Below are 14,231 nucleotides of genomic sequence, written 5' to 3'. Positions count from 1 at the left end.
TTCTGTATCACTCATAGCAACTATATAGTACTCATTCTTCACTCAAGACAATCTGTGTGATTAAATCAACTAAGCTAGGTTGTTTGCCAGCTACACAACCCCTAAAAAAACCTCCCGTTTACCGAAGGCCAAAAAATGGGGGACGTACACCAGAGCCTTTCTGCAGAACAACCAACTTTCTCTGGGATTTCTATCTCTGAAATACAAAAGGCCATTCCAAAAACTTAGTTATGCTTGTTGGTAACGGAGTGAAGCCTTGCTGTACCATTACTGTACCAGTACCCGTCAACTCCTTGGTACTCCGTTGTGCACCTGTGTCCCACCTGGATTCATGAAATTGGGGGAAAGACATCGAAGCCTGTATGCTAGGCAAACAGCATTAGCTGGTATTTCTAACGCAAAGGGTACTGGTACTGAAATTCAACTCAATGGAAGCCTTTTAGTCAAAATTTTCATCGTTCTTGCAGCCTGCTTGGTGCCGGACTCAGCGTCGAATGCCGACCGCACCTTCATGCCTATTGTCTACCCATTCCTCACCTGAAGATCATATCACGTGATCTCTCACCTGTGTAGCATACCCGCTGTTACCACAGAAAATTACTGGCTAATTCTCCATCGGATTCCTCAAACGCCAGTAATTGTCATTTTGACAACAGCCCTCTTGTAACTAGACATACACGCTCATGCGCTTCCTCGCCCTACCTTAACGAGGGTGCCCAAACCAGTGTTTTGTCGTCTTAAATACTGAACGGTAACGGTACACAACATGTTGACTTCCAAAACCTAGCCTCTGCCCCACATACGAGTAGCACGATTGACCAATTACAGGTGGCATGCAGGTGAACGCCCATTGGCACGCCTCCGGCTAACCAAGGCTAACAGACTCTACCATTGCCTCTACGGGTTAACGGCTACTTGATTCAAATTTCTCTACAACCACTTGTGATGTAATAAATCTGACAATAGCCAGTTGTATGATTATCTATTTATGTTTTGACGGCATCATAAATGAGATGGGAACGGTTGCAATGTGTCGAACTCAACATACTAGCCTTGTCCCCCCGATCGCTCAAATTCGTACCTTCCATGTTGGCAAGTTGTAATGTTTGCCAAAGTCGATTGTTCCGCTTCAGGCGGGTTGATCTAGTTTAGGGGGACAGACTTTGGTTACGTGCCCACTGCACACATATATCGGCGGGCAGTTGTTAACCTGAAGCTACCTGGACTCCAGTTTAGCGGTCAATTTACTTTCGCAGCCGAAAGTTTGCAGAATAAAGCAGTCACCAAACCGCGGAAAACATGCCTGAGACGGGAATTGAGGGGAAACCAGAGCTTGTTTTCTTCGTCAATGGCAGAAAGGTAAGTTGCGTCACAGAATGTTGTTTTGCTGTCAATGATAGAGGTCAGCGACCTCTCCCTTACCTCCATGTAGCACAAGGAGCCTTTCTCGGAATGATATTTAGGCTGGCCTTGGATAGTTCGCTCTGATAGTGAGCATCAGGAAATAAGTCTGATCATTGACTTCCAAAATATTTCATTTTCTGATCAACTTTGATAACTTAACTTGCTGTTTACGTATTTTTGTTTGCTAACGCTCTCCCTACTCGCCTCAAAAATATGTTTTCAGTAAAACCTCGGTTGGATACTCTAAGTAAGCCATATGATTGACACGCCAAAAATAGTTACTCAGCATCCGCTGTCTTTCGTCAGTGACTAACGATAAGGATTGAAAAACCATATCTATACCAAAACTCTGAATTGATATGTTACTGAAGGTAAGACAATCTAGGATGTCTTGACGTAGTCTTCAAAAGAAGGTTAATTCAAGACAAGGTTTATGCTAATAGTTCAATTAGTTATTGTACTAAAACAACAGTAGCTAATTGAACTATTAGAATAAACCTGTCCCGCCCATACCTCCCCTGGGCTTTGCCCCTGCTATCACGCCCATTGTACCGTACTGCCTCACAGTGGTACTGCCTAGAAACAAGCCACCAGCTCTGTAGTCATGTCCGTTAGCCTTGATTTAAATCAAGGAGGTTTAAACCTCCTTGGTTAAATCATGTTAAATCTACGTAGTTTTAATTTTTGCCCTAGTTTCATGATCATGGTTTGCATAGTTCAGTAATAGTTGTCAAAGTTTCATGAGTCATGGGTGGAATGGGAATACGCAATGTTTATCAGTTCTGGATAGGCTCCTTCTTTGCTCATCTGTTAGCCATCACATGGTTGCATAACCCTAGACTAGGGTCAAAGTAGCTTGGTCACTAGGGAGGCCCACAAAAACACATCAATCTTAATAACTTAGGGGAGTAGAAGTGGGATGGTGCCAGCACAAAAGGGTCAGACTAGTTGCCAGTATTTAGCTGAAGGGATGTATAATATTGAATATTCACCTTGAAGTTCAGCCAGTAGGTACCCTTTCGAGTAATGAGGCTGTGCCTAGTTTGGTGCTAGCAGTGGACATGGTAGCTTCTTTTCCGCTTCAGGGCTACATTAGCCTGGAGTAAAAGCCTTGGCAGTTTTGGTCCACTCCCAAGGTAGCCTGGAATCCAGACCTATTATAGCTCCAGAGAGGTAGAGAGACTGGGGAGCTATAATAGGTCTGGATTCCAGGCTACTCCCAAGGGTCACTACTTCCTTGGCGGACCAAGGCTGACAAGGCTGCACTCCAGGCTATAGCTAGATACCAGGTAACCAAATTAGACCTGATGCATGTTTACAAGAAACCTGAATCTTTTTTTCGATATCCAAGTTCTTCACTTTAACTAACTCTTTTACGTTAACCAGTATTTTCGATGTCCAAAGCTTTTTTTATCATCAGTCCAGAAGTCTGTCCCTGTGTTTTGACAAGGCATGTGCCTTGATAATGTTGTAAATTGACCTTTGAAATTAATGTTGTTAATGTCTTACACATTCCTCTGATGTGTACACGTACCAGTAGGGTGGTAAGTAAACATTCCTTTGTACCCACTACCCATGGTTGTAATGGACATCATGTCAATAAGGAAAAGGATAAATTTTGTAACACTATGTAAAGTCAGAGTAAAAATGATTTCAAAATGACATTTACTAAGAATCATAGCATGGCAAATAGCACAATATTAATCAGATAAATTATGATTTTGTCATTGACAGAGGGTTTGCTATTCCAAAATCAATGTACATTTAGGTACATGATAAGTGAATTAATTCAAAGTATGCACTAATAGTGTAAGTCAGACATTTTCGCTTTAGATGACAGAAGTTTCATAATGGAGGGTGAAGCCTGGAACATTTGCCATACTAGTAACTGTGGGTAATCTGTCATCAAAATATTGAAGTACTCAAAATATCCAGAAGAAACACTTGAGCCATTATGAAGAACTAGTTTCAAGTTAAAGTCAGGATTGTATGTTACAACTAAGAACAAGTCCTGATATATGCATATGCCTAACCTTTTGCTCGAAGATGTTCTGGTGACACAATAAAGATTTCTTTCCACCACAGGTTGTGGACCAGGATGTAGACCCAGAGATGACACTGTTGACCTACCTGAGGACAAAATGTATCCTTCTGAAAATAACTTTTATCCTGAAGGGTGTCTATGTGTACCGTAAATTTATTTGAAGATGTATTAGCTAATTCAATCACTCCTCCTAACACTTGTACAATTATCCATAGTCGATCAATCCATCATAAATTCCAATAAAAAGACACCTCATATAAAACAAGTGCTTTTGCAAAAAGCTGCCATTTTCGCTCAATGAACATGATTATGTACACGTGGTTAGTTGAGGAGTATATTATAACGGGATGTGATATTCTTAATCCGTCACCCTAGCCCTTAATCCGTTAACATAAACTTAAATCCCACAGGATAACCCTTAATCCGTCACCCTTGCCCTTAATCCGTCATGAAAGCCTTTAATCCCTCAGCATTGCCCATGATATGTCACCATAGCCCTTAATCTGTCCCTTTAGCTCTTAATCCGTCACCTTTACCCTACATCCGTGGTTATAAACTTTAATCCGACAGCATAAATCTTAATCCATCACCAGAGACCCTAATTCGTTACCCTTTCACTTAATGTGTCCACCTTACCCTTAATCCATCACCATGACCTTTAATCCGTCAATATAACCCTTAATCTGTCAACATAGCTCTTAATCCGTCAGCCTTACACTTGATCCGTCAGCATATCCATTAATCCATCACCACAGCCCCTAATCCGTTGCCCTTTCCCTTAATCTGTCATTATAACCCTTAATCTCAATCACCCTAGCCCTTAATTCTTATTATAACGTATAGTACACCTTTGGAAAATGAAGGCAGAAATGACATACATGAGGTATAAATGACATGGCACGGGTCCAAATTATGGTTGTACATTTACCAAGCAACCAACCAACCAACCAATCAACCATACGTAGAAGCTCCGTTGAATGGTGTTTTCCGTTATAATGAACAATAAAAAAAATCGAGGCATGGTTTGGATCTAAGATCATAATACAAAGACGTTGTATACATCAGACGGATGTTTGAAAAGAAAAAAAGAAAAAAACCTTCCCCTGACGGATTCGAACCGAAGACCTTCGAGTCCACACGTCACGACCTTCCACGACGAGCTAGTGGTACAAGCCATTCTGGCACACTACTTTAAAGGTATATAATGGTAAAACCTCTATGCATGGTAAAATTTTTTGTCATTTTCTTGACAAAACTAGTTTCTTCAGTTTTGTGGTATAGATGTAATATGGCCATGTATGAAAACATGGATGTAATGTACTACCTTCCAAGATCCATGGATCGCATGTAATTTTCGATGCATGTTTTACATCCGGGATACTGTATCACAACTCTATCAAAAGCGACACCTTACGATTTTATTACGTAGTACTTGGCTGCAGGGTTAATCAAGATCGTACCATGGTCGGTCGGTTTACGCACCCATCATATGATCCCGTCTCAATATCCATTTTCGCAATCATCGCGAAAATGGAAAAAACTAATGCTCTTGCGTATGGAAAAATAGGGTCGGTTATGTGTGGAAGTGGATCAATCTGTTGTAGAGATTCCATAACAATTGAACAGTACGCCTGACGGGAGCGAAGCTGGGATGCGGCGAAGGCGGCTGTGGAGCCTGCACTGTCATGGTGTCCAGATACAACCCCACACAGAGGAAAGTGCTGTATCCTTTTCTACCATACTACTAAAGTTATGGACATGCACTATCGTATTTTAAACACTTGTATCCAAACATGCCGGGTGTCCCTGTGGTGTAGTGGTCTGCGCTTTCTGCCTCTCACCACATCTGGTTCAAATTACTTGGACCAGAAGGCCCGGGTTCAAGCCCCGGGTTAGGGCACTTCTGGACAAGAGGCGCATTGAGTCATACCAAAGACTTTATAAAAATGGTACATACTTCTGAAACAGTATGGAAGTTAAACACACTTCACTGCCAGTGGACTAGCCCCCTGCTACAGTGCAGCACCACAAGTGTGGCCCAGGGCTATGAAACGGAGATGGGCACCGCCCTATACATCAACAATGGTGTGGGAGGATTTTAACTAACTAAACTAATCCAAACATGCCAGGCTGCTTTTGTTTGCTGTATCTAGTGCCATATAAGTAGCAGGAGTGGCAAAATATTTACTTGCTAGCTTTGAGTGTCACTAAGTATTTATGGTACATGCCTCTTATCTCTCTTTCCGTCCGGAAAAGACAATAGGGCAGACCAATTCAAGACCCACCCCTTCCATGAAAATCTCTGGGAATGAGTCCTTTGGGCATAACCATTGATGATTGTTATCATCTACCAGTCCTGTTTTTCCAGTAGCCCATACCTGTTCTGAGAGAGGGTGGGGAGGCAGGCTAAACAATATGCGCCACTTAGTGGCCAAGAGATGCAAATTAGCGACTCGGGTGTGGAATTGCAACTCAACTTGAAGGAGCTTTATTCACACAACAACCACCACAGAGCAAGGATGGAAAGGATTGAGGATGTTATCTCAAACTATGATGTCATTCTAACTACTATGATGTCATCTCATTAACATAAACTAACTCTATAGTGGCGATGGTCATTGCAAACTATTCGTGAAACTTTTCTATTTACAATTTAGTGACTTAGCCTTTGAGTTAATCTCATAATACAAATATTACATGTGGATGTAACATTATCGCGAAACTTCTTTGGGTGACAAAGGGTGTGTCTTAGTGTCTTGAGTTTGAACGCTTTGAGAAGCATGGGTTATGCAATATTGTGGACTGAACTTGACCTCAGTGCAGTAAAGGCTAATAATATACTTTTGTGGACTTTGGGGTTTGATCAGTACTAGATCAAAGGTGATAAAGGCAACAATGTGACTGTCATTAATACAGTGTAGAGGGTAGGACAATGTGAATTACATGTAGGCCCAATAAGGCAGAGGGATACATGTGTCCCTTGCTCAGTCTTGCCCAAGTCATGGCTCTGTGTGGACATCAATCTATCCAGCCTAACCGTTGAACAGTATAAAGGATTATTATTTTCCTGAGTATTGCCCAGTCACCTTGCTGTGAATGCCTGCCTGGCTCCTATTTGCTCCCTACACGGTGCAGCTGTCACCACAGTGGAGGGGATCGGCAGCACCAGGACCAGGCTGCACCCTGTACAGGTCAGCTTCTTATGTTGTCCACAGTAATGATCTACCGGGTAGTAAAATCAGTGTCTATACAAAATCTCATTTGAAGCTAAACCTACTATCATCAGTAGAGTATGCATATAATCTGGTAGTTGCCTGTTAAGTGTATCTTTCCCTGTTACTTATTCTTGTCTTGTTTCCAGGAGAGGCTTGCCAAGGCCCATGGGTCCCAGTGTGGGTTCTGCACCCCAGGGATTGTCATGTCGATGTACACCTTACTGCGCAACCACCCTACGCCCAACATGGAGCAGCTGGAGGCAGCTTTTCAGGGTGAATAGTGCATCATGAAGATTCTATGAGATCTGTCATTGCGATATGCATATTTTGAAGTTTGCAGATCTGTCAGATTGACTATTTTGTGTGCACTTTTCTGCAACTTTTCCTTCAATTGAAATCTGTCACTTCTGCTATCTCAGGTGTCTTCTGCTCATGTCAACTCTTCTGCTAGACCTGACTTGAAAGACTATCTAAGCTTTATATGTTCCTGTCTGTTTGGCAGTGGACTTTCATGGAGTTCTGAAGTCCCCTTGTAAGTCTTTCTTCAGCACTTCTGCCTATGCAATATTCCATACTAACCAGACAGATATCAATCTATGACAAGAGTCTCAGAAGTACAGGGATGCAAATTGCGCCATTCATGTATATTGTTTCCACTGCCCAGGTAACCTCTGCAGGTGCACTGGCTACAGACCAATTCTGGAGGGATACAAGACTTTCACTAAGGTACAGATACATGTGTGGATGGCATTCAGTACCAGGGACATCTCTCTCTCTCTCTTTCTCTGCCCTCCCCCCTTTGTGTGTATGTGTGTATGTGTGTGTGTGTGTGGCATCTAGTGCAAAGCACAAATTTGTTTGAATGTGTCTAAATGATATTTAGCTCTAGAGATAGGTGTATTCACATGTACATAGCATTCAGCACCAAGGACAGGTCTGTATACAGTATAGGTTTGTCAATGGTTGTCATCCCCAGAAACAGACTTAGATTTTCCTCTATACAGATAGAGTTCAGTACTGGGGCTATTTTTCTCCCATTTTGTGTGAATGAATTTCCAGGGACATGTATGTTGGATGGTGATAAGTAGTAGGAAGAGATATTCCTACTTTCATTCACTCTGCTTTTGCTCACTTTCCAGGAGTTCCAAGGCTGCTGTGGTGGGATGGCAGGGAATGGCTGCTGCCGTAATGGTCAAAATGGACAGGCAGCCAATGGACAAGCAGCCAATGGACAGGCATCAAATGGACATGCAGTCAATGGACAAGCAACCAATGGACAGACATCAAATGGACATGCAGTCAATGGACAGGCAACCAATGGACAGACATCAAACGGACATGCAGTCAATGGACAGGCAACCAATGGAGATACTGGGAATGGATGGAATGAGGATGTGAGTCATGCTGCTAAGACGATGTTGATAAGCATCATTATGCTGTATGATACTGCTACTCTCCTGCTTTTCTCATACTCAAACAATTAAATTGTTTTTTACATGTCTACTTTTACTTACCCTCAGGTGTCCAAAGAGCTGTTCCAGGTGTCAGAGTTCCAGCCTCTTGACCCTACCCAAGAACCTATCTTTCCACCAGAGCTGATGGTACATGGCATCATTTCTTATCGTTGTTTTCAAGTATTCATAGGTTAATCAAAAAGTTGCATCTATCGGTTTAGATCCAGTGTCTTGTTACCTGTACCAATATGTGCCATAAGGGACATGGTCTGTCATGTCTTTCTGCACTGTCATTTGTGCCATGTTTTTTTTTTTCAAGTATCACAAGTTTTATCCTGTCTTTACCCTTATGTCCTAATATAGAAAACCGAGAGCAGTGAGCAAACAACCCTGAAGTTTGCGGGAGAGCGAGTCACTTGGATCAAACCTGCAACTTTTAAGGAGGTTCTAGAACTGAAGGCAAAGAATCCACGTGCCAAGCTGGTGATTGGGAACTCAGAAATAGGTGTGTATCAAAAGAGATACTTACGATTATATAGATGTTCTTTATATGAGGTGCAGAACAGTACAAGCCATAATGAATCATCCTGAAGATGGAAATTGGTTTTGAGTTCAGTTTGGTGTGCAAAGAATCTCCAAAGTGCATGTTTAGAAAAGTAAACTACAGTAGTGCACTAGACAGCAAAAATTTAGATTGTACTAGTGAATAACAAAATACATTGTCTCTGTGTAGGTGTGGAGGTGAAATTCAAGAACTGTGAATATCCCCTGATCATTGCACCAGGACACCTGCCTGAGATCAACTTCCACAGATACACCGAACATGGCATCACATTTGGAGCTGGATGCACCCTTACTTACCTGAACGACACACTGGCAGAGGCCATACATGATCTTCCAGGTAACATATCTGACATATCTAGAATTTCAATCTTGTTTCATTCAGTTTTTACCATGGTCAACATTGACGTAAAGGACAACTGAACTGTTATGATCATTGGCTTCAATGTGTGGTATAAATCATTGCTTAAAGCATCCTTAAACAGACAGATTTGAGAGGTGTAGTTGAGTAATGTAGTAAATCAACTGGAGTATCTTACATCATGTAACAGCCTCACTAAGTATTCAAAATGTAAGTCAATCTAATTTTAATAATTCAAACCTTTTTGAATCCCTATGTTTAATGATTTATCTGTTGTGTTAATAGAACATCAGACCAGACTGTTTGCTGCCATAGTGGAGATGCTGAGGTGGTTTGCAGGCCACCAGATCAGGAATGTTGGGGTAGGGTTCATGTTAACAGCTTAGACACATCACTGGGAAAGAACAGGGTTTTTTTCTACCCAGAAACCTAGATGTCAGTTAAGATAAAATAAGATGCAGTTTCAGTCATAGATGTCCATTTTGTTGCTGGGGATATTTGCAAATACATGTAGTGACCCCTTTGTGCTGTGTATTTGATCAACAATGTCATTGAATTTTAACTTCAAAAGCTTGAGAGTAAAAAAAATTAAGCATAATGAATTGAAAACACTTTTTTCTAACAACAGTGCATTGGAGGGAACATCGTGACTGCCAGCCCCATCTCCGACCTGAACCCCATCTTCCTGTCAGCTGGCTGCACCGTGACTGCTATGTCACACCAGGGAGGCAGCCGTGTCGTCAAGATGGACCATGCCTTCTTCCCGGGTTACAGGAAGACTGCTCTTACTCCTGAGGAAGTCATGGTGTCTCTGGATGTTCCTTTCACAAAGGAGGTGAGTACTTCTCAAATAGCAGCTATTTTTTTCAGACAATTTCACAAATAAAATCTTTCCTACTTGCAGCATACAAAAGTAAAATAAAGATACCTTCTCTATGTACAAGTCAATTAATGTGTCATTAAAAATTACAGCCATCCATTCATACAAGTGGACAAAATTTTATTAACTAATTTCAATTTTGATCCAACATTGCACCATTTATTTATCTATCTACAATCTATTGTCCTCAGAATGAGTACTTCCTGGCTTATAAGCAAGCAAAGAGGAGGGATGATGACATTGCCATAGTGAATGCAGCATTCAGGGTCCAGATTGAGGAGGGGACAGACATTATTCAGGACATTGCCCTGTCATTTGGAGGAATGGCTCCCACCAGCGTCATGGCTTGTAACACTGCCAACAGGCTCATTGGACTGTGAGTGATAGAAGTTGCTTTTGTGTATTGTCATTGTCTTGACATAAATGAGTATAAGAGCTTAAGAATCACAGGAGGAAGAATATGAAATAGAAAAGTGCACATAGGCATTCATTAGGGGATACATGTACAGACCTGTTTCGTTCATGGCTTGCTACTAGTATTTCCAAGACTGTAAGTGGGAATTCAAAGTTTTCTGTACTGCCCTTCGGCTTAACACACTAGTTTTTACAAGCATGCGGCACGGAATGGCAGCATCTGGTTATATTACACAGAACAACCTGGATTCTGTACAATGTTGATTGTTGTACAGTATTATTTGTCTGTATCATTAGGAAGTGGGACAATGATCTGCTTCCTGAGGCCTGCTCATGTCTGGAGGACGACCTGCCCCTGCCCCCGTCTGTCCCAGGGGGCATGGTGGAGTTCCGCCGCACCCTCACCACCAGCTTCTTCTTCAAGTTCTTCCTGTCTGTACAGCAGAGGCTGAACCTCAAGGTGGGGTGGCTGTCTGGTCCTATTATCTATACAACCCTATTGTTCTACTTTGATGTAGTGATATCCACACCTTCAATACCAACACAACATGCCTCTGAACATTATTCACATTTTGTCAAAGACCAATCATCAGGTTTACCATGAATGTGTCTAACATTTCAGACTTCAGAGACCTTGTTCCAAAATGATAGCTTTGAGCTGTTGTTCCTTACCGTTTCTCTGCTTTTCTCGTGTTCAGGATGTGCCCCCACCCTACAGAAGTGCCTGCAGCCTGTACCACAGGGAACCACCACACGGCGCACAGATGTACCAGGTAACATGATCTTGGTGGTTGGGGGGATATACAGAATTAGCTTTGCATTCTTCTAATCCTTTAAACTGTCTTCGCTGTGGGAGGAATGAGGGTAGATGACACAAATGACACACTATGTTAGTTTGAATAATCAAGGTAGAAGAAAATTAAGCAACATGTCTACTGAGATTCAATCTATAGGAAATTGAAATGACCTTTACCAACTGTCTGTGCAGGAGGTTCCTGAAGGTCAGGCAAGGGAGGATGCTGTTGGTCGTCCCATCATGCACCTGTCTGCCCTGAAGCAGGTGACTGGGGAGGCAGTGTACACAGATGACATGCCGCCCATACAGGGTGAGGATTGAATGCTCAGCCTGGTAGTACTATGCCCACTTAACATGCTGTCTGTGGATGTTTGTTGACATATTTAGCTGTTGAGGGTATTTAGACATCCTGTACTCGGAGCAGTGGACTAGGACTAGGACCTTAAGAAAAATTGCACTGTGTATGTTTATGTGTATGTGTAGTGTAAGTAGGTAGATACATGTATGTTTAGCTACATTGTTAACCTGTCGATATCAATGCCGAAAACTGTAAGCAATGTATACTTGCCTGTTGTCTAACATACTGACTGTGTCCTTGTCAGGTGAGCTGTATCTTGGACTGGTGCTCAGCAAAAAGGCTCACGCCAAAATTGTGTAAGTTGATGCTACCTGTAACAGTAAGTGATTGGGCTTGCTGTGACTTAGTGTCTTTAAAATGTAACGTAGCAGGGATATTTCTAAAACCTTCTGAACAGCCCAAATCATTGAAAGAGATTTTGTGATGATCTAACTTGGTTATCCTGGTTTGTACCAGTCTATTTTCACTATGCCCTTTGTAATGGGATAGAGCATGTCTTGTATATAAGTATTTTTGCAATAATTAATCGCATCTGACAATTTATACCATCGACACCACTCTCCAGGTCCATTGATCCCAGTGAGGCATTGAAGATGCCTGGTGTGGAGACATTTGTCAGTGCTGAGGATGTGCCTGGCTCCAACATCACTGGACCTGTTGTATTGGATGAGGAGGTCTTCGCCTCTGAAAAGGTAATTGTCAAAAGTCAGGGGTATTTTGTTATGTATTCATGATAAGGCTCTTTTACTTGTATGCCTTGGTGTTGAAATTTTTTCATGAAATTGATATTCTTTCTAACGGAAGTTGACTGCAGCAACCACTACAGTAATATTGCCATAGTTTAACACCAATCATATAAAACAAATTCATATAACACTATGTTTGTTCTTCATAATCATAAATTAAAGAAAGTGAAATTTTGAAGGTTCTGTGATGGCTGCAAAATATAATTGATGAATAATGCAATGCATAAAGCAGCCCTGTAGATTAAACTAAGCTACAGGATGTAGTATAAGAATAGACATGCCTAACGTTAGAACTTATGATGTGTTGTTTCTCCATGTAGGTGACCTGTGTTGGGCAGGTAGTAGGTGCTGTGCTGGCAGACACACAGGCACATGCACAACGGGCAGCTAAGGCAGTGGTGGTGCAGTATGAAGACATGGAGCCAAAAATCATCACAATTGAGGTCTGTCAATGGAATGTACATTGTAGGGTGTTGACCCAAAGCATGAGCAAGAAAAGTGTTTTGATCTATTCTAACCAGTGAAGTTCCAAAGTTATTGCCCTAAGCCCCTTCAGTTCTCTTGATGGCTGGCTAAATTGACATAGGACAATATTACAGTACTCTGTTGATTATAACAAGGACAATCATCTAATCCTCTTTTGTTGAATATGTTGTGTGCTGCAATGACTTATCTCTCACTTCTTCCTTTCCAGGATGCAATTCTGCACCAGTCATTCTTTCATCCCATCAACAAGATAGAGAAAGGGAATCTGGAGGAGGCATTTGAGAGATCTGACCAGGTACTGTTGAAGAAGACTTTACCAATTATGGAAAATCATTATGTATGTAGATGGCCAATAATCTATGTCTATGGAGGTGCTTTCATCTGCAGACACCAGTCCTTTAATAAGGAGTTTGCTACTCTGTGCTGGGTAGATAAATGTTTGAATGGCCATCTTTTATACAAAAGTTGGCATCATGTCCAAATTTGATGTTAAATCTCATGATAGATCTGAGGGCAAGCCCCTAGAAGGAGCACAAGATGATAAAATTCTGTTGTATAGAAGCATTGCACCCAGTTTGGATGCATTCAACACTCTGTTTGTGTCCTGAGCAGTAATCAACTACTGTTCCATCAACAAACTTGCTTTCTTCTGTATCAGATCATTGAGGGTGAGCTTAGGATTGGTGGCCAGGAGCACTTCTACCTGGAGACCTGTGCTGCCATTGTGGTGCCTCATGGAGAGGATGGGGAGATGGAGATCTTCTGTTCCACACAGAACCCCACCAAGACACAGGTTAGTCTTGCAGGAACTATTTATCTCCTTAGTATGAATGAGTAGGTTGTGAGAGTGGGAAGATGAGACAATGAAAGGATTGTCCTTGGTGCTGAAATGCGTGGTATTATTGCTAGATAATCATGAGATAAAAATCTTCCCTTCACATTTGTCTGTTTATGCTATGCATCTTCAAAATGATCAAAAACATGTGTGATACTGTTGTTCTTTAGATGCTGGCAGCCAAGGCGCTGGGTGTCCCTGCTAACAGGGTGGTCTGCAGGATGAAGAGGATGGGTGAGGAAACCCATTTGTGTTTTTTTAGTAGGGTTATCCATGGAAACTGTCTGCAAGGGATACAGTAGCGTGACATAGTAGAGGATGGTTCTTAAAACCATTTGTGACATATAACTTGGATCAAGGCAGACAAAGAAGATTCTTTGATTGACTGTTCAGATTATTGCTTTTGTGACAATCCCTGTTCTAAATTTTCCTTCTCATTTACGTCTTATCTGTTAGCGATTTTCACTAAAATGCATATATCCTACATTTCACTGTGTGTGTTTTTGTATTCGATTTTAAAAATCTATGACGTTGTTGCTCTATGTTGTACAGGTGGAGGATTTGGAGGGAAGGAGACACGAACCTGTGTTATTAGCTCAGTCTGTGCTGTGGCAGCTCACAAGTAAGTTATCCATATTTCTGATACCTTATTGCACCATAGATGCCGGTATGTAATA

General features: G+C 41.7%; 1 protein-coding gene across 2 annotated transcripts in view; it reads left to right on the top strand.

The window, feature by feature from the left end:
* The first annotated feature begins 1,083 nt into the window (after positions 1–1,083).
* LOC136433417 (xanthine dehydrogenase/oxidase-like) overlaps positions 1,084–14,231 on the top strand; it is a 79,692-nt gene continuing 66,544 nt past the window's right edge. The window contains exons 1-23 of one of the 2 annotated variants that reach the window (XM_066425610.1): positions 1,084–1,359; positions 3,490–3,547; positions 5,075–5,171; positions 6,531–6,639; positions 6,810–6,936; positions 7,328–7,389; positions 7,803–8,057; positions 8,184–8,264; positions 8,481–8,622; positions 8,851–9,018; positions 9,325–9,401; positions 9,668–9,874; positions 10,111–10,295; positions 10,631–10,793; positions 11,032–11,106; positions 11,322–11,439; positions 11,732–11,783; positions 12,053–12,179; positions 12,554–12,676; positions 12,928–13,014; positions 13,378–13,512; positions 13,725–13,788; positions 14,107–14,176. In XM_066425610.1, the coding sequence (XP_066281707.1) occupies positions 1,300–1,359; positions 3,490–3,547; positions 5,075–5,171; positions 6,531–6,639; positions 6,810–6,936; positions 7,328–7,389; positions 7,803–8,057; positions 8,184–8,264; positions 8,481–8,622; positions 8,851–9,018; positions 9,325–9,401; positions 9,668–9,874; positions 10,111–10,295; positions 10,631–10,793; positions 11,032–11,106; positions 11,322–11,439; positions 11,732–11,783; positions 12,053–12,179; positions 12,554–12,676; positions 12,928–13,014; positions 13,378–13,512; positions 13,725–13,788; positions 14,107–14,176 (2,642 nt within the window). In that variant the 5' untranslated portion in view covers positions 1,084–1,299. The remainder of the gene's footprint in view (positions 1,360–3,489; positions 3,548–5,074; positions 5,172–6,530; positions 6,640–6,809; positions 6,937–7,327; positions 7,390–7,802; positions 8,058–8,183; positions 8,265–8,480; positions 8,623–8,850; positions 9,019–9,324; positions 9,402–9,667; positions 9,875–10,110; positions 10,296–10,630; positions 10,794–11,031; positions 11,107–11,321; positions 11,440–11,731; positions 11,784–12,052; positions 12,180–12,553; positions 12,677–12,927; positions 13,015–13,377; positions 13,513–13,724; positions 13,789–14,106; positions 14,177–14,231) is intronic. The other variant, XM_066425609.1, reaches the window with a different exon arrangement.

This window comes from Branchiostoma lanceolatum, chromosome 4 (assembly GCF_035083965.1).
Source record: "Branchiostoma lanceolatum isolate klBraLanc5 chromosome 4, klBraLanc5.hap2, whole genome shotgun sequence".
NCBI lineage: Eukaryota > Metazoa > Chordata > Leptocardii > Amphioxiformes > Branchiostomatidae > Branchiostoma > Branchiostoma lanceolatum.
The sequence above is the reverse complement of the archived record's forward strand: the minus strand, read 5'-3'. Positions and strand labels throughout refer to the sequence as shown.